The 20,370-nt window shown below is 36.9% G+C and overlaps 1 protein-coding gene across 1 annotated transcript in view; it reads left to right on the forward strand.

Annotated features, from left to right (window-relative positions):
• The window catches only part of LOC116535254 (sperm protein associated with the nucleus on the X chromosome N4), a 60,658-nt gene extending 40,553 nt beyond the window's left edge, over positions 1–20,105 (forward strand). Inside the window, 1 exon segment of the mRNA XM_032256075.1 lies at positions 19,995–20,105. Coding sequence (XP_032111966.1) covers positions 19,995–20,105 — 111 coding nt within the window.
• Positions 20,106–20,370: the final 265 nt, after the last annotated feature.

Raw genomic sequence — 20,370 nt, forward strand, 5'->3', positions numbered from 1 at the left:
TTTTTTTTTTTTTTTTTTTTTTTTTGAGACGGAGTTTCGCTCTTGTTACCCAGGCTGGAGTGCAATGGCGCGATCTCGGCTCACCGCAACCTCCGCCTCCTGGGTTCAGGCAATTCTCCTGCCTCAGCCTCCTGAGCAGCTGGGATTACAGGCACGCGCCACCATGCCCAGCTGATTTTTTGTATTTTTAGTAGAGACGGGGTTTCACCATGTTGACCAGGATGGTCTCGATCTCTTGACCTCGTGATCCACCCGCCTCGGCCTCCCAAAGTGCTGGGATTACAGGCGTGAGCCACCGCGCCCGGCCCGTATTAATGAGTTTTTAAAAAGTAAGTTGAAAAAGTATTTATAAAGCATGCTATTCATATAAAACTTTTTCAGGAAACAAAACAGTACTATATGTTTTCTGTAGGTATCTATGTAAAAAAATGGAAAAATACCTTTCAAATTCATACTAGTGTTTATGGGGAATAGGAGAAAAAAATAAGAATGGAAGTAGAAGTTAAGCAAGATAATAGTTTAATCTGTAATATTTTAATGGAAAAAATATAGTTATTATATTTCTTGTGAAACTCCAAACTACATGTTTGTGTGTGCTGATGTGCATGTGCACGTGCACACACACACACACTCACAGACACACTCAGAGAGAGAGAGAGAGAGGTCACAATATTCACAGAACTATATTCTGGATTGTAACTGTATGATTGGTTATTGTCTTATATATATTGATAGGTTTTTTTTTTTTTTAGATAAAGAGGAGGCAGAAATGTGATTAATACTAAGAAAACTATTATTTCCTCTAGTGGTTTCCTGTCCTTTTAATCACTTATTCACAAATATAAATATGCTAACCCACAAAGTTATTTCTGTAGATGGAACAGTATTTCAGCCAGTGTGGCTGATAAATGATCACTTGCTAGAAAGACACTCCATGTGATCAAACCACCTTAAGTATCTAAAAATATTCTGAGTAGTTTCCATGATGAAGGGCATGGACCACTCAAGGAAATAAATGATTTATGTGACCTCATACTTTGCAATATTGGAATATTCTATATATATAACCTGTATAACTTATACATATAATCAACCTATATATAACCTATATGTGTGTGTGTATATATATATATATATATATAGGTTGTATACTGGTGTATATATATATATATATACACACACATATAGGTTATATATAGGTTGATTGGTATATATACAACCTATATATATATATAGGTTATATATAGGTTGATTATATGTATAAGTTATACAGGTTATATATATAAAATATATATATATACACACAGGTATATATTCAGGTTATACATATGTTGATTATATGTATATATACAGGTTATATATAGGTTTATATATAAAACCTACATGTATATGTAATCAAAAGTCTATTATAGTGGTTACAGTTATACTGAAGATCCCCTTTCTAGCTCTGAATATGAATAAGCCTGAACTTATCACCTAGAAAACAGAGGGAATGCTATGCTGTCACAGGTTAATAGCATTGTAATCTAAATGGCCTTAACTGATTAACTCATCATTAATCACTGATGATATGGACATGTAATTTTAAACTCCACTTATAGACTTTAGAGAGTATTGCTTGCTCTTGTGCAAATAAAAGTTATGAAAATTGTAGTGACTTTTAAGTTAGAAAACAGTTCCAATTCTGTATAACAAAATCAAAATTGAAGTTAATGTGACCACAGAACCAAAGAAAAATTAGGAATGAACCCACTCTGTTTCTTTTTAAGTAAGGGTTTCTGACTTGATTAGGCTTACAGAACATGAAGCTACTCTTGCTCAGCTAAATTTTCTGATCTTGGAATGCAAGTGCGTTCTCTCAAGACTTGAAACCCGTTTAGGTATCCTAATTCAGATAAATTAAATCAAGCTCTCCTAAGGAGTTTTCACATGTGAACACAAATTCTTATCAGAAGACTGATGCAACTTTAAGAGAACCTGTGCATTCATGAGAGTATCATACCCACGGTCCCCATTTGTAAGAAAATAAGCATAATAGACAGCAAAGTAATCATTAAAGAAATACAAAACAAGTATGAAGATTTCTTGATAAACCTCTGATGATGTGTTTTCTTCTGAAATATAAACTTTTTTTGTAAAATTTTTTTTGTTATCTCTGCTTTGCTGGTGCCGTATATCTTGCTTGGCCTAACAGATAAACCTGCATAAACTGACAAAAGACAAAAAACAGGCATATTTATGATTCTTTTCCAAAAATCCTGAAACTAGAAGTTCCAGACCTTTACGTTGATATTAATGCATGGCAAAATTCAAGAACAGACTGCCAAATAGGTAGCTCATTATCATTAATATGGTAGAGATTAGTAGTTGCCAAAATAGATTCAACAATACTAAGTCATGTTAATAATTGTGGATTACCAGACTGGTTAATTTGGTAGAAAAGAGTGTGTGTGTGAGTATGTAGCTGTATATACACTATTTTTCCTTAGTCTAAAAAAAGTTTTGGATACTATATAAAGACAGGAAAATATATATATAAAGACAAGAAAATGAAACAAACTTAATGACAGTAGAATCAAGTGGATTTTTAAGTACTGGAATAAGCTAATCAACACTCACTTCCTAAAAATCAAAAACACTAAGACCTATCATCTTACACCAGTCAGAATGGCTGTTATTGAAAAGTAAAAAACAACAGATGGTGGCAAGGCTAGGGAGGAAAGGGAATGCTCCTACACTGTTAGTGGGAATGTAAATTAGCACAGCCACCACAGAAGGCAGTTTGGAGATTCCCTAAACAACTTAAAACACCACTGCCATTACTGAGTATATGTCTTAAAAAAAACAGTTGTTCCACCAAAAAGATACATACATTTGCATGCTCTTCCCAACACTATTAATAGCAAAGACATGGAATCAACCTACTTGCTCATCAGTGGGGGATTGAGTAAAGAAAACATAGTACATATACACCATGGAATACTATGCAGCTATAAAAATCAGTAGAATCATGTCTTTGCAACAACATGGTTGTAGCTGGGGGTCATTATCCTAAGAGAATTAATGCAGGAACAGAAAGCTGAATATCACATGTTCTCACTTACAAGTGGGAGCTAAATGTTGGGAACTCATGGACATAAAGATGGCAACAATAGACACTGAGGACTACCAGAGAGGGACAGAAGATGGGGCAAGGTTTGAAAACCTAACTATTGACTACTATGCTCAGTACTTGTGTGATGGGATCAATTGTATCCTAAATTTCAGCATTACACAGTATGCCTAATTAACAAACCTGCACATGTATTTCCTGGTTCTATAATAGAAAGTGAAATTAAAAAAAAATAAAATTAAAAAAAACTCATTTTCTCATTCATTCAGTGACTATTTAGTCAGTGCCTAAACTTATCGTGAGCACTGAAATTCAGACATGAATAAAACATAGGCCCTGGTCATAAGGTGCTTATTTTTCTCCTTTTTCACACCACCTTCTCTCACTATTACTACTACTGTAACACACACACACACACACACACACCCCACATGCACATGCGTGTGTGTGTGTGTATATATGTGTGTGATGGTTACAGTAGTAGTAATAGTGATGTGTGTGGACTCTGGAGTAAGTAAACTGGATTGGATTGCTAGGTCAACTATTTAATAGCCATGTGACTTTAGATATGTTCCTAAATTCTTTGTGTCTTAATTCCTTATCAATAAGATGAGAATTATAATGTTGCATGTGGATTAAAAGACAGAGAACATGTGTGGCACAGCCTAATGGCTGCCCACTGAAACCCACTCACTCCTTCGTTAAGACCTCAGTTAGACTACATTTTTCCCAGCTGCTCATCCAGTAAGATGTGACCATGGGACTAGGGTGTTTATTGCTACATGAATAGAAGTAGATGGATGTGATATATAAAACTTCCAGATCCAGTCTATATAAACTTCCTCCATACTTTTTTCCCGTCTGGATGATCGTATTGTGAGTAACCATGGGAGCTTTGGAAACTACTTATGTCATGTTTGTTAAAGGTAGAACTTCTGACAGCCTGGGTTTCTAAAAGCGTGTGTGTGTGTGTGTGTGTGTGTGTGTGTGTGTGTGTGTGATATCAGGGAATAAGAATAGACATATAAACATATTCTTTCAGTGCAGTGTAGTATGTTCTGTAATGGAACCATGAGATCATTGAGGGAAGTTAACTAAATTAATAGTGACCTGAAAAACAGTTGAGAATGAAAGGCATAGAAAATAGAAATATTTATAGAAGAAATGAGCTTCAACTAAGATTTAAAGTACAAGTAGAGATGGACCAGGTAAAAAGAAAAAGAAATAACATCATAGACAGAGTGAAAAGCATTCTTAAAGGAACAGAGGCATGAAATGGAATGACACATTCTGAGAATTTCTAGTATTTTCAATCTAGAATATAAAATGGAATCCAAGTAATAGGGGGATATAGAGCTGGAGACGAAAAAATATCCCAGATTATAGCGGGTTTCCTATACAAGGACAAGGATGTTTGACATTATTCTGCAGTCCAGTTGAGTCTATGCAGCTCATTTATAAATATCTGTCCACTTCTACACAAAAGCATGACCCTCATCTTGTTCAGGGGTTTTATCACCGACCTGGATGAGACAGCAAAAACATGATGATAACCAAATTGACCAAAGGCTGGAGTAATAGCTAAGGCACTGATGATAGAAGGAAGAGTCAAAATGATCTTTATCAGACAGTAAGTGTGAGGTCTGTATTACAATCTAAAGAGTTATCTTCTAAACCCATGTTTAGAATAATTCATGTAAAATGACGATATAACATTTTATCACAAGCATAGTATAAGAAAATAATATAACACAGTTTAGAAAAAAATTCAAATGATGAAAGTTTAGGCCAGATGCAGTGGCTCATGCTTGTAATCCCAGTACTTTGGGAGGCCAAGGCAGGCGGATCACCTGAGGTTGGGAGTTCGAGACCAGTCTGACCAACATGGAGAAATCCCATCTCTACTAAGAATACAAAATTAGCTGGGCATGGTGGCCCATGCCTGTAATCCCAGCTACTCACGAGGCTGAGGCAGGAGAATCACTTGAGCCCGGGAGGTGGAGGTTGTGGTGAGCCAAGATCACGCCATTGCACTTCAATCTGGGCAACAGGAGCAAAACTCTGTCTCAAAAAAAAGGGAAGTTTAATTGAGTTAGATTATAAAATATTAAAAGATTAGAATTGAAAGTTAAGCATTATAGATGTTTTCAAATACTACAAAGCCTATCATGATACCAGGAAATAATTCTTGTGAATTACTGAAGAAAATAGAAGTCAAACTAATAGATGGAAATAAGAAGGTGGGTATATTAGTATGCTAGGGCTTCTGCAACACAGACAAACAGACTAGGTGATTTAAAGAACAGAAATTTATTTTCTCACAGTTATGAACACTAGATATCTGAGATGAAGGTGTTGGCAGAGTTAGTTTTATTCTGAGGCCACTCTCCTTGGATTGTAGATAGCTATCTTCTGTCTATGACTTCATATAGTCACTCCTCTGTGTGTGTGTATGTGTCTTCTTATAAACATACTAGTCATATTGGAATAGGTCCCAATCCAATTATCTAATTTTATCTTAATTACCTCTTTAAGGATCCATCACAAAGTAGAGTAACATTGGTAGATACTAGGAGCTAGGATTTCATCATATAAATTTTTTTTTTTTTTTTTGAGACAGAGTTTCACTCTCGTTACCCAGGCTGGAGTGCAATGGCGCGATCTCGGCTCACCGCAACCTCCGCCTCCTAGGTTCAGGCAATTCTCCTGCCTCAGCCTCCTGAGTAGCTGGGATTACAGGCACACGCCACCATGCCCAGCTAATTTTTTGTATTTTTAGTAGAGACGGGGTTTCACCATGTTGAGCAGGATGGTCTCGATCTCTTGACCTCGTGATCCACCCGCCTCGGCCTCCCAAAGTGCTGGGATTACAGGCTTGAGCCACCGCGCCCGGCTCATCATATAAATTTTGAGGGGACATATTTTAGACAATAAGCATGAGCAATCACAAATCAGCAAGTAAAAAACTTTCTAACAATTAGAGATGCAAAAAGCTGCCTTGATATGTTTTGAGCTCCATGTTACTAGAAATGATTAAGGAGATGGTGTAATGTTGAAAAGGGAATTCTTTTAGTTGGGAGAAAGATTAGGCTAAACTACATTCCCACTTTTCTTTATATGCTGATAAATTGAAATTATCTACATGCATTTTTTTCTGTTCACACTTAAGTTGTGTTTTCTTAAACAACCAAACAATTAATGAACAAACTATTAGTAAAATACAACTGTCTGGGTAAGTTGATTAGTACACATAATAAATGATTAAAATCATAGTGCTCTGGATACTTTTGTAGTACTTTATAATTTACATAAGACTTTTAATGTACATAATTTAAATATTTCACAGAAACATGAAAATGATGGTAAATACATTATTAGTATTTCCAATTTATAGATGTGGGTATTAAGACAGAGAGATCAGAAGAATTGCCTCAGATCATTAGCAAATCCAGGAGCTCGGACCCGTATAACCCTCCTTTTCCTTCCGGGTTGTAAGCGGGTTCCTAAGTGTAAGGAGTTCTATAGAAATGCAGCAGTATATCCTGAGCCACAAGCCATAAACAATGCATCTTTCTGAAGTATCCATTTTTCTTAATGATAGTGGATTAAATCATTATCTTCAGATTAAAACAAACATGGATATAATATGAAGTGAAATAAAATCTCTGCTTGAATTTTCAAGATGAAAATACTTAGGAGGGTTTTGTTTCATGACAGATTGATGTGGAATCTGCTCCAAGACACCCCAAGTTTATGGGACTTACTGATACTTCTATGCTATTAGGAAGCTTCATTGGAAAACTTTAAGTAATTCTGCCACACAGTGCTGTCGTCTTGCTGTAGAGGAACATTGGTCTTATGTGAAGAAGTGGTTTTCATATGCAACTGATTATATATCTAAGAGAAACTGCTTATGAAAATACCTTGTACTTCAATGAGTTGCTTCATTCACAGCTAATTAATCTATCAGAGAAAGCCTCAAGTAATCACTTTCACTCCTATTCAATCAACCTAAACCAGATATAAAATCCTGATCCTTAGAGAAGTCTCTAATCTCAAACCTCTGGATATGTCTTTTATAATATCTTCTGGCATGTTCAGAACAATAATAACCAATTAATTAATGATATTCTTTTATTTTTAATCTAGCCCTAGAAAACACAAACTGAGTTATGTTGCCAAAGGGGTTGGGTTTAATTATGTTGAAAAGTCTTTTACTTTAATTCTTATAATGAGCCAATTTTATACTTCTGAAGTGATTAGTATTTGTTGGATCCTGATATTTTGCTTGTGAAGCAGGATGTTTTAAAATGGCCAATTGGAAATAAACATTTTGATGTTGGTGATGCTTTCATATGCCTGAGTCAAAACAGCTATGGGACGTTGTAAAACATTTTTAAAAATTATCAAGTAATATGAGCAATGTACATCCCTAACTCTCATCTCCTCCCAGAGTTTTACTCATAGTAGAGATTTCTGACATCTGTGAGGATCATAATGGGGTAAGACACAAAGGATGCATGTATATTAATTGCGTGTAAAAGAAAAAAGACAGATAGATAGATTAGATAGATAGACAGATAGATAGATAGATAGATGATAGATAGATAAAATATTACTTTTTTGGCTCAGGTGTACTAAAATGTTCTTCATGTCTATTCAGACATATCAATTTAGTCTCTTTACTATCCTTTTGCAGAACATAGACTTGGCCAGGCCAGGCATAGTGTGCTCGGCTGCCTTTCATAAGGTCTCTCAACAGTGTCCCTCCAATCTCTAGATTCAGTGAAGCCTTTGTGAGGGTAGGTGAGGAGATATATGAGAGATTATTTCCAAGGAAAATGTACATTTTAATGGAATAATATATTTTCTAGAGCAGTGGGGTTTCACACTTGAGCATGCATCAAAATGATGTGGAGAACTTGCTAACACACAGACTCCTGAATCCCACACTAGGAGTTTCTAATTCAGTAGGTCGTTATGGGGGGAGTAGGAGATAATTATTTGCATTTGTAACAAGTTCATGGGTGCTTCTGAGGCAGCATATCCAGAAGATTAGAACTTGAGGACCACTACCCTAGCATTGGTCATTACTTTCAATCTCAGTCTACTGCTCTATGATCTTAAGCACATGGAAGGCCTGACTTTAGAGAGTATGCAAATATCGTGCAAAAGAAATTTTATTTAATTTCTCTCTTCTAGTTAATCAAAAGTCTCTGTCAGGACTTTTCTATCCATTGCTAATAAGTGTTCTCAGTCCTAAAAGATTCTGTCCTTGAATCTCTGTACAATAAAACCTTTATTTTTGTTTTACCTGGAAACAGAGACAGCACTCCGTTGGCTTTGTGTTTCTTCTTAGAAATCCCTCTGCAATTCAGTTTTCTCAGATATAACATCAACATCCAATTCTAAAAATGAACCTTCCACACAAATCACTGTAGCATTAAGATGTATGCACCCATTTTACTACTCTCATCTCCACAGGATCCTACTTCTCTTTATCCTTTACCAACAGTCCTATTGTCTTTGTGTATGGTATTCCAGTGCCAGACCCACTTTTTTATTATCCTTGTAGTTCATGTTAACCCTACAGGGGGTTAGTCTAATAGTTATGTAGTCTAATAGTTATGGCTTCTAATAGTCTATTAGTCTATTAGCCTAATAGTCTGTAGTCTAATAGTCTATTAGACTACACTAGCAGTGTAGTCTAATAGTTATGGCTTCTATTTATAATGCTTAAATTACTTACATTCAAATTATATTTTTACCACTTACTGTCTTCCCTTGTTCATGTTATTGAAACTCTGTGTCTCAGTATGTCACCTGTAAAATGTTGATGATAATAATGCCTAATTTCACATGGTGGTTGTTATGAGGTATGAGGATTAAAATAGTTATTATTTATATATAACTTTATGTGATGCCTCTTACATAGAAGGTAAATAAATGTAAGGTGAAAAGCTATAAATTATTTTAGTTAGCCCTAGACCTAAAATATTCTATCCTTCAATATTTCAGAAAAGGCAATTTTATTCTCAATGTTGCTCAGAAATTCATTCATTTATCTTTAGTTGAAACCCTTTTTTCTTACTTCCTGTTCGTTAATCCACTGCAGTATTGCTTCTACCATGAAGCTCCCCCCGCCTTTCAAGGTCACCATCAAACGTTCAACCTCAAAACCAAAGTCTTCTTTTCTGTGACCATTTTCTTTCAATGCCTCTTTAAACAGTTTGAACAGTTGATCTTTGCAAATGGTAAACAAATTTAGATTCATCTTTTCTTTATCAATTCACAATATTCCCTTTCCTAAAATAGTATTTGTTCTTCCTGAAAAATGAACTTGTGCCAAACACCAAAGAAAAACACCTGAAAGGCAAAATAAAATGCATGGAAAGTACTTGTGTTAGGCCATATCTGTGTTGCTGTAAATACCTGTGTTGAGTTATTTACAAAGGAAAGAGGGTTAATACTTTCATGGTTCTGCAGGCTATACCAGAAGCATGGCACTGGCATCTGTTCAACTTCTGTGAAGGTTGCAGGGAATGTACAATCATGGCAAAAAGCAGAAGAGGAGTCACTGTACCACATGGTGAGAGCAGGAGAAAGGTGGGAGGTGCTACACATTTTTGAATAACCAAATCAAATGAGAATTTACTCATTATCAATATGAAAGCAGTAACCCCTGAGGGATCTCCCTGCAATGACCCAGACACCTCTAACCAAGCTCATTTCCAACACTGGGAATTACATTTGAACATGAAATTTGGGTGGGACAAATATCCAAATCATATCATTCTACCCGGCCCCTCAAATCTCATGTTCTTCTCACATTTCAAAATCTAATCATCCTTTCTCAATAGTCCCCCAAAGTCTTAACTTATTCCAGCATGAGCTCAAAAGTCCCAAATTCCAAGTCCCAAGTCCAAGTTCAAAATCTCATCAGGAGATAAGTTTGTTCCACCTAAGAATCTGTAAAATCAGAATAAGTTATTTATTTCCAAGATACAATGGGGGTACCTGGATTGAAAAAACATTCCCATTCAAAGATGAAGAAATTTGCCAAAAAAAGGAGCAAAAATCCCCAAGCAAGTTTGAAACACAGCAGGGCAGTCATTAAATATTAAAGCAACAAAATAATATTCTGACTCCATATCTAATATCCAGGGACACACTGGTATAAGGGGTGAGGTCCCAAGGACTTGGGGGCAGCTCCACTTTTGTGGCTTTCCAGGGTACGGCCCCCACAACAGCTCTCAGGGGTTATAATTGAGTGGCTGCAGCATTTCCAGGCTCAAGGTATAAGCTGCTAATGGTTCTACCATTCTGGATTCTGGAGGATGGTGTCCCCTTTCCCACAGCTTCACTAGACAATGCCCTAGTGGGAAATCTATGTGGGGGTCTTCAACACCACCATTTCCCCTCTGCACTGCCCTAGCTGAGTTTCTTTGTGAGGGCTCTACCCTTGCAGCAAACTTCTGGGCACTTAAGCATTCTCATACACCCTCTAAAATCTAGGTGAGGCTGCCAAGCCTCCTTCAATCTTGTACGTTGCATGCCTACAAGTTTAACGTCACATAGAGTCTACCAAGACTTACAGCTTGCACACTGTGAAGGAGCAGCCATAGCAGTATCTGGGACATTCAGCAGTATCTGAGTGAATGCTGTATCCAGCGTGGCTGGGATGAGAGGAGCAGCCTCCTGTGGTGGCACAAAGCAGTAATGCCTTAGCCCTGGCCCAGGAAACTATTTTTTTCCTCCTAGGCTTCCAGGCTCGTGATAAGAAAAACAGCCTGGAAGTCTTCTGAAATGGCTTCCAGGCCTTTTGTCCATTGTCTTGGCTATGAACACATTTTCCTTTTTAATCATGCATATCTAACAAGTGGTTGCTCCATAGCCTGCTTGAATTATTTTCCTGAAAATGGGCTTTTCTTTTTTCCCACATGGCCAGGCTACAAGTTTTTCAAACTCTTATACTTTGCTTCACCTTTAGTATAAGTTCCAACTTTAATTCTTTTTTGCTACCATATGTTAGCATAGGTGTTTAGAAGCAGCAAGGCCAACTCTTGAATGCTGTGATGCTTAGAAAATTCTTCTGCCAGGTACCTTAAGTCATCACTCTGAAATTCAAACGTCCACAGATCCTTAGGGCATGAACACAATACAGCCAAGTTCTTTGCTAAGGCGTAAAAAGAGTGACCTTTGCTCTGGTTCCCAATAAGTTCCTTATTTCCACCTGAAACCTTCTCCACCTTGGTTTCCTTGTCCATGTCCCTATCAACATTTTGGACACAATCATTTAACCACTCTTTAAGAAGTTCCAAACTTTCCTTCATCTTCCTGTCTTCTTCCGACACCTCTAAACTATTCTAGCCTCTGCCTGTTACCCAGTTGTAAAGTCACTTCTACATTTTCAGTTATCTTTATAGCAAGGCTCTAATCTTCCTTACTAATATTCTGTTTTACAGTGTTCTTGCATTGCTATAAAGAAATACACAAGGGTGGTAATCTATACAGAGGTTTAATTACCTCACAGTTCTGCAGGCTGTATAGGAAGCATGGCACTGGCATCTGCTCTGCTTCTGGGAAGGGCCTCAGGAAGCTCACAATCATGGCAGAAGGCAAAGGAAAAGCCAATATATCACATGGTGAGAATAGGATGATAGTAGGAGGAGGTGCCACACAGTTTTAAATAACCAAGCCATGAGGGATCCATCCCATGACACAAACACCTCCCATGAAGCCCCACTGCCAACAATGGGGATTATATTTTCACATGAGCTGTAGGCATGATGAATATCCTAACCATATCAGTCCTATAATCCTAAAATAAATAATATATCAAATAACATAAAGACTACTGAAATATGTATATACCCCAGGAAATCTAATCATTTTGCACTTCTTCACACTAGTATTTCTTCGGAAGGGAAAGTCTAGGTATTAGGTAAAAGATCAGACAAGACTCTTCTTGGCATCAATTAAACTTTATCTACTCTGGTCTCAAACTTGTATACCTCCCAGATCCAAACAAAAGTCATACAGTTAATTGGGTCAATTCTACTTACAAGTAAGTTTTGTGGCCATGCTTTAGTATCAGAGCATGACCTCGGGGGAGGAGGGCCTCACCATTCTAGATCTACCCTAATTGCCACACTGAAATATCTGTTCCCTTCAAATTGTACTCTTCCTGAAAGATACTTAGAAAAATATTATTTTCTAAACTTCATTATATTCCTACTGATATTCTAATGTAGCATATATATTGGCACCTAGGGAGTTACCTGGATGGTTTACCCCGTTTGTTTGTCTCAGATATATTTTCGTCATTTTATAAAATGGTAACAATCCAGAATAGTTCTCATCGGAACAAACATTATTTTATTGTATGATTTTCAATAGGTGAACAGTAGCCTATGATATCAAGGTGTCATAATGTACTTAAAGAAACCCATAATACTAGCATTTTCTATGTTTTGATAGTATTCACAAATATATTCAACTACTTATATATCTGTCAATAAATATTTTCACATTGGATTATTTCCCTTGGAGGAATCCGTAGAAGTAAACTTAATAGGTCAGTGAATATGAATATTTTAAGGCATCTCATAGATACTACCCTCCCATGAAAATATTTGAGGAAAGACTATCCCTGGAAGATAGTACCTGAGACCATGAGGCAAGTGTGTGTCTGGTGTATTCCAAGAAACACAAGGTGGCTAATATGGCTGCAACTGAGTGAATAAAGGGAAGAGGAGTAAATGAAATTATAAAGATAGCATGTCACCAGATGATTGGGGCGAGGTGGCGGGGGTGGGGCTTTTGCAGGCCATTGTAAGTACTCTGTCTTTGACTCTGAATAAGATAGAGAGCCAATGGAATGTTTGAGCAGAGAATAGATGCAATATAACATATTTTAACAAGGTCATTCTGGCAGCAGTGTTGAGAATGAGGGACACAAGGGCAGAAGTAGTTAGGCTCGTTAGGAGACTACCCAAATATAAAAACCAAACAAGAAATGGTGAATATTTGAAGCACAGTGATAGCAATAGATGAAAAACCTAAAATTTTAATGTATTTTAAGGGTGGAACTGATGAGAATTGTTAATTGAGTGAATATAGGGTACGAAAGAAAGGGAAGAGTCAGGGATGACTAAGCATCATAGCCTGATGAGCAGAAAAGATGTCATAGTCATTTAGTGAGATTGGGGAGACTAGAATAGAAGAAAATGTTTTGAGATGGAAATTGAAACTAGCTTAAATCCAAGATACAAAAGCAAAGAAAATATCATACACTGATAACTAAGCACTGGATCACTAAGCTGAATAACCTTGTTAAAGGGGATGGAATGCATAATAACCTGTTTTGATTATTTTTCCCATATATCAGACATATTGTCCTTTGTGATATAAAAATATGCATGCTATCCTGACTATATCAGGTACTAAAAATTTAATCTGAGACATCGTTTTATGTCTTTGAGCCTCAGCTTTCTCAATTATAAAATAAATAGGAAAATAAAAAGAATGCTATTCAATACCAAAGATTAAACAAAGTGATGCATGAAAGGTGCCTAGCACAATGTGTGACACACAGTTAAGTTCCGACAAATGTTAGTTCCTTCATTTTACTTTCCAAATTGTAAATCTCTTTTAAGTAGAAACTTTGTTTCTGTAGCCCCATGGTATGCATTATATTACCTTATATATAGTATGTGTAGGATATTTATTAAGTAAAATCAGTACTTAATAAGCACTTGTTTTTAACCCCCATGAATGGTGATCCCAAATCATATTGTAATTGTCAGGTAAGGTTAATTACATATATAATTATTTATAGCTATTATTCATATCATTGATCACTAGTCAACTGGTACTTTGTGGATAAAGTCCATTTTGCTGAAAACTACTTTCAATGCCTACATTTTTATTTTGAATTTCTAGTATGAATGCATTTGTATATTGCATTTTCTACATGATCCATTCAATTCCTCCATTGAAACTGAGGGACTCACTGTTCTTTTTTTCACCAGGCCTAGGAAGAATTAATTAAATTTTGTTTCTGCTCAGAAAAGGGGACTATGTCTGAGAAATCTGCTCTACAATTTGGGTAGCAGTTACAGGGGTCTGCATGCCTTCTTACCTGCTACCTGTGAGACAAGAAACTTCTGCTGAATGCTATGCCTCTCATGTACAGTTGCTTGCACTGAACTGCAATATTCAACATTGGCATAGGGATTGTTGGTGTCAGGAGGGCTAGCTGAGAACACATGAACCCAGCTCTTCTCTGCCTCCAGCCTCTATTGCTCTATTGCTCATGGAGGAGAAGCGGCTTGAGGTTTTTCATGAACTCTCCAAAGTTTTCCAGGCAATTGTCTGATTCTTACTTTCCCTTGCATTAGACAATCAGAATAAATGGATTTTCATCAGTTTAGAAACAGTCCAGGTAATAGGATTCATGTTCCACACATCACCAGTCTAATTTGCCAAGATATGCAAGTTTCAGACTGCTGTGTGAAGTTGAAACTCATTACATGGTTCAGATTGGGCTCCCTGATTGCTGTTGAAACAACCTAAATGGATACCAGTTTTCTCTTGTTTACCATTTAGCAATTGCACCCAATCATAAAGAGATATCTAATCAGCTAATTGACCAAATTCAGACATATATCATGGAAATATTTCCAAATAAATTAGTACTTATCTTTTATTTTAAGGTCTGCAGAGAATAAAATTTTCGACCTTTTTCACCTTACAGTAGTGTTGTATTTGACCGAGCGTAGAAAGTTAGCACCAAGACAAAAGTATGCCAGATTGCAGGGTCATTTATTATGCCGGCAACCACAGAGGACTCACGTCTCTCCAACCTGTGGTGTCAAAAGGAGGGTGCCAAGACTTTTTATACCCAAAAAACCGCCTTGGGAATGGGGGTGAGGAGTGGGGATGGGGATGAAAAGGTTTTGGACATTCCAAGGGCTAGGGGATTCTGTGATTCACCTCCTGGGCGGAGACGAGGGCGGGGGTCTCCGGACATTCCAAGGTCCAGGGGATTCTGTAATTCACCTCCTGGGTGGAGACGAGGGCGGGGGTCTCCGGACATTCCAAGGGTCAGGGGACTTTTGTCATTCTGTTTGTTACTTCAGTGGTTTACAGAAGTCAAGATAAGCATTTGTTTACACACAGATCTTAGTTATCCTCGGCTGCTTATTTTAGTTATTACTAAATAACTAAAGCAAAGGCTAGCAATTCTGGCACAATATCACAGTAGAACTGATTGAACTTCATCATCAATAAATGCTTACTTATTTCCAACCTAACTCTCTCACTTTGTGGTTTCTGGTTTTTGGTTACATTTTCTTTGGACCACACAAACCTTTATTTTGCAAAGACTAAAAAATTCCACATTAAATTAATCATAGTGGTGACTTAGGTATAGAACTGTGTTTAAAAAAATAATACCAGTGTCTTGTAAGCAAATAATGTTTTTTTAATACTGATCAAACAAGCAAAAACCTCAAAATGATTTTGTATATCTAAATTCAGTTATAAATCTCAGAATAAAACATATTTCTTGTTATTTGATTTAGTGAATTGAACATTAAATATACGTACATATTTGTTTAGATTTTCTTTTTTCTAAAAATAATTTTATGAGGCTAGAAATTAGATTTAGGTTGTTGCTATTTAAATTTTAATACAAATAAAATCAGAAGTTATTGTAAGTGTGTGTCAAATAGATTACATAAAATTTAAGAAAGCAAATAATATAGTACAATCTGAAAAAACAAAACATAAAGAAAATAAAAGCTAATTCAACAAGCAAAATATTACAGATGGGGTCCTTGATTAGGCACAGATGAAATAGCCAAACAGGCAAGCATGAATACAAAAGGGTCATGATTAAATTAGATAATAATGTAAATATTAGGATTCTCTTGGCTTGTCTCAATTTTGAAGCATATTTATAAAATTATAAGAGACTACAGTTTAAGACATTTGCAATTCAGTGTCAAGCATTTTTTAGTGTATCATTTTGGTCAACCTTTAAGTCAGTGTGGCCATGGGATGATACAAATCTAAAATGCCTGGCTTTAAATTATCACCTAGGGAATGTGAAGTTCATGGAAATGAGCAGGATGCCATTCATTAGCATGTCAAATATGCTTCTTCAACAGGATGTCATTAAATTATTGTGGTGATAATTGAGACACTAAAAAGAGACAGATGCTGGATCTGTAGTTCCTACGATCTTATAACCCATTAGCAATGAAATTTCAATGAGCTAACATAATTTCAGTCCCACTAAATTAACAACTGAGGATTTTTTTTTTAAAGCTGTATTTTTCAAGACCAGTTTTGGCTGAGTTTTAAAGCAACTCGAAACGCCAGTATAGTAGAGGAATCAGGACACAGAGCACCCAGATATAGGGATGTGCCCTACTCTCAGACTTGGGAGTTTGGGTGGCAGCAAACCAAGGCAGGACTGGAAGTGGCAGTCCAATTATATCAGAGTGTTCTGATGGTCATTGCAGTTGGGAAAAACAATAATTTATGGGCAGGGAAGACATACGACTGTTTTCTTTCTCTAGGTATGTGATATTGTGCTGACCTAGTGCCAGAACCTGAGCAACGCCATTTTATAAGGTAAAGCTGTCTTTGGCTTCTGTAAATAAAGCTGCTAGCTTGCTCTGAAAAATGCCCACTATGTGAAGCTGCTTAAACTTTGCTTATCAGTAACTGCTCTCTGTGGCCCTAATGTGACAGGTAAGCAGTCCTAACCCAGGCCATTTTGGCTCCTGCGACTTGTAATAAGTAACTAAGGTCTATGATTTCCACCTTACACAGATAATGTGTAAACAAATGTTTATTTTGACTTCTGTAAACCACTTAAGTAACAAATTGAATGACAAAAGTCCCCTGGCCCTTGGAATATCCGGAGTCCTGGTCTCCGCCCAGGAGGTGATTTACAGAATCCACTAGCCCTCGGAATGTCTGAAGCCTTTTCATCCCCATCCCCGCTCCTCATCCCCATTCCCAAGGTGGTTTTTCGGGTATAAAAAGTCTTGGCACCCTCCTTTTGACGCCACAGGTTGGAGAGATGTGAGTCCTCTGTGGTCGCCGGCATAATAAATGACCCTGCAATCTGGCATACTTTTGTCTTGGTGCTAACTTTCTACGCTCGGTCCAGTATAACAGGTAAGGATGATAACCTCAGACACTCTGGGGATCAGTGATTCATGGGAGAATCGCAAGGCAACACAATTTCAATATGACTGGTCTACATTAGGATAGATGAGTCTATGCAGTGGTAACAAATTAATCCAAAAATATTACTAGTTTAATGCAGCAGTGTTGTATTTTTTGCTCTCCCTCATCTTAATGGAGGACACGTAAATTAAAGCAGTTGTCCCCCATGCAGTGATTCAAAAATCCAGGCATATTTGATCTCAACAATGTTATTATCTCAACATGTAGATTAAAGTCTCCAGAGCAGGGGAAGAGAAAGTAAAAGTGGGAGCTTGCCATAAAGGTTCTTAATAGGCACAAAAAGAATCACACATTATTTCTGATATCCTACAGCCTAGAAAGACCTACATGGCCCCTGCCTAACTACAATGAAGCTAGAATATATGGAGGAGCACATGTGTATTTGTAAGCAGTAGATATCTCTGACAGCAGATCTGATCTGAAATAGAGGAAGACTAGTACAAGCACAATAATACTGGTAAAAAATTTAAGATATAATCAGATACACAAAGTCAGATTTTCATGGGCTCAGAAAATCAAGTGGAAGGCTTAGGGACCACTGGGGCTAAACCATTTTTGTGAAGAGAAAATGGTGGGGAATAAGAAACAGAATCCAAATTCAATAGTTCGGTAGTAGGAGTTTGGAGAGGCAATAGAGTAGAGTAGAAAGAATGTGAACTCTAGAATTATGTAGGCATTAGGTTACATCCTAGTTCTACCATTTACTTACTAGAATGACTTGGAAGGTTACACAATATCTCTGAGGCTGAATTTATTTTAGGTTATTATGAGCTGACTTGTGTCCCCTTAAAATTCATATGTTGAAGTCCTAACCCCCACTATTTTAAAATATGACTCCATTTGGACACAGGACCTTTAAAGAGATAATGAAGGTAAAATGAGTTCATAAGGATGGGCCCTAATCCAATATGACTGGTAGAAGAGAAGATTAGAAGGCAGACACAAATAGAGGTAAAACCATGGGAAGACATTGGAAGAAGCTAGCCATCTACAAGCCAAGAAGCACGGCCATAAGAAACCAACTATGCTGACACCTTGATCTTGCCCTTCTAGCCTCCAGAACTGTTAAGAAATAAATTTCTTTTGTTTAAGCTACCCAGTCTGTGGTATCTTGTCATGGCAACTCCAGCAAACTAATTCATGTGTCAAAATGTAGCAACACCAATACTTTTCCAATATATTTACCTTTCTGTAAAAGCAGGAATATGTCGCACAATGTTATATTCAAGCTAATCATTTTGTTGTATTTTTTAAGACATATTGCTCTTTAAAGATGGCAATGTTGTATCATTTCTTACTGAATGTGTAGTTTTTCATATAAGGCTGGGGCATTTATAGGTGTTCTGATATGGTCTGGAAAGAGGAAGGAGGGAAGGAAGGAAGGAAGGAAGAAAGGAAGGAAGGAAGGAGGGAGGGAAGGAATTCATCATACTCAGAAAAACTTATTAAAAGGGATTCAGAGATAATAAGTAATGAGGATTAAAACTCAGGCAGAGTCTTGGCAGAAAATTTAAGACATCAACCAAAATGGCTATGAACACTAAGCCATCTTGACTAAAACAAATGTTACTGATATGCTTCATGCTAAGGGCCAGAATCAGGGTCAAGGTAGGAGACAGTCATCATATCTGTCTACAGTAGAGGTATGCAGGTATGGGAATCCAGACAAGTACTGTGAATACCAAAAAAAACATTTACTTTATTGTCTAATGACCTTGTAAACTAATAACCTCATCATGAAATTTCATTGTGTTTCAAATGATGACAATGCACTTAGGATCTTAGATGATGGATTTCAATGTAACAGGAGTCTCTTCTCTCAGGACTTCTGAGGCATAAATAATGATTCAATACAGCCAATATTTACTCAGCACCTTCCCGTACAAGGCACTCTGCTCAGATATAAAGGCAATAGAAAGGTGACTAAAATCCAGTTCTGGTCCCCAGAGCTTGCAAAACTGTGCTATTATGGAAATGATTCCTATTTTCTCATCCAAATAAGCAAAATATCAGCAAATACACACCTGTGTTTGTATAGTTCCATAAAAATAAACAGCAGCACAGCCAGGCTGGAAAATAACAATTACATCTCAAATAATCTCCCTGAAGCCTAAAATAATTTATTTGCATTTTCAGAGAAGGAAATTGAAGTTAAAATGCACACAGGCAATTAGGAAATGTCTATTGACTGGAGGGGAATCAATTCTTGTTACAACTGACAGCAAATACCTTCAGGTTAGCTAGTACAGGTGGGTCAACAACGCAGCCTCTGGTGGAAAAAAAACCCTGAAAACTTTGTTCTAGATTTTCGACATGCCTAAGGCCAGATTACAACTTAAGGATCTGTGACTTTTTCTTATAGAAGTTATTAATTATGTAAATATGTAATTCTAAACCTTCCCAAGAGAACCTTCAAAATATTTGACAATATGCTGCTTCAACATATTTGAAGTGCCTTATCTGTCGTTGCTCCTTATTTTATATTTCCATTGAAAGAATTAGTGCACTTGTTTGTGTGGGCATAGTGGGGTCAGCATAAAATTGTGAGGCAGTAATCTAATGTTGTTTCTCACCGTAAAATTACTTACATTCCTACCTTTATCCCTGGTTCTAGACTGCACTGGAGCAGGATCTCTTCCAGATATCTGAGAGCACGTGGACATATGACTTCGAGCCAGCAGTCCTAGAGAAGCTCTACAGTCACAATGAAGAGGGCACAAGATGAACTGTGCCAGCTGACGCAGGAAGGCAAGGGAAACAATGAGGACATCTATGCAGAAATCTAGAAATTAAAACCTACTTTGGGCTTGAGCTGACTGCTACTAGAGTTGAGATGAGAATAATAATAGTAGTGAGCACATATGGAAGTGCCTACCATGTGCCCGGTACTATGTAACACAATTTACAAAAGCTATCTACAGTACCCCCAGATTCTTCATGGAATTCATGTTATCATGCCCTTTTTATATTGTTAAACTGAATCTCAAAAT

The sequence above is a fragment of the Sapajus apella genome, unplaced genomic scaffold (assembly GCF_009761245.1).
Source record: "Sapajus apella isolate SASKATOON/1434 unplaced genomic scaffold, GSC_monkey_1.0 scaffold93, whole genome shotgun sequence".
Lineage (NCBI taxonomy): Eukaryota > Metazoa > Chordata > Mammalia > Primates > Cebidae > Sapajus > Sapajus apella.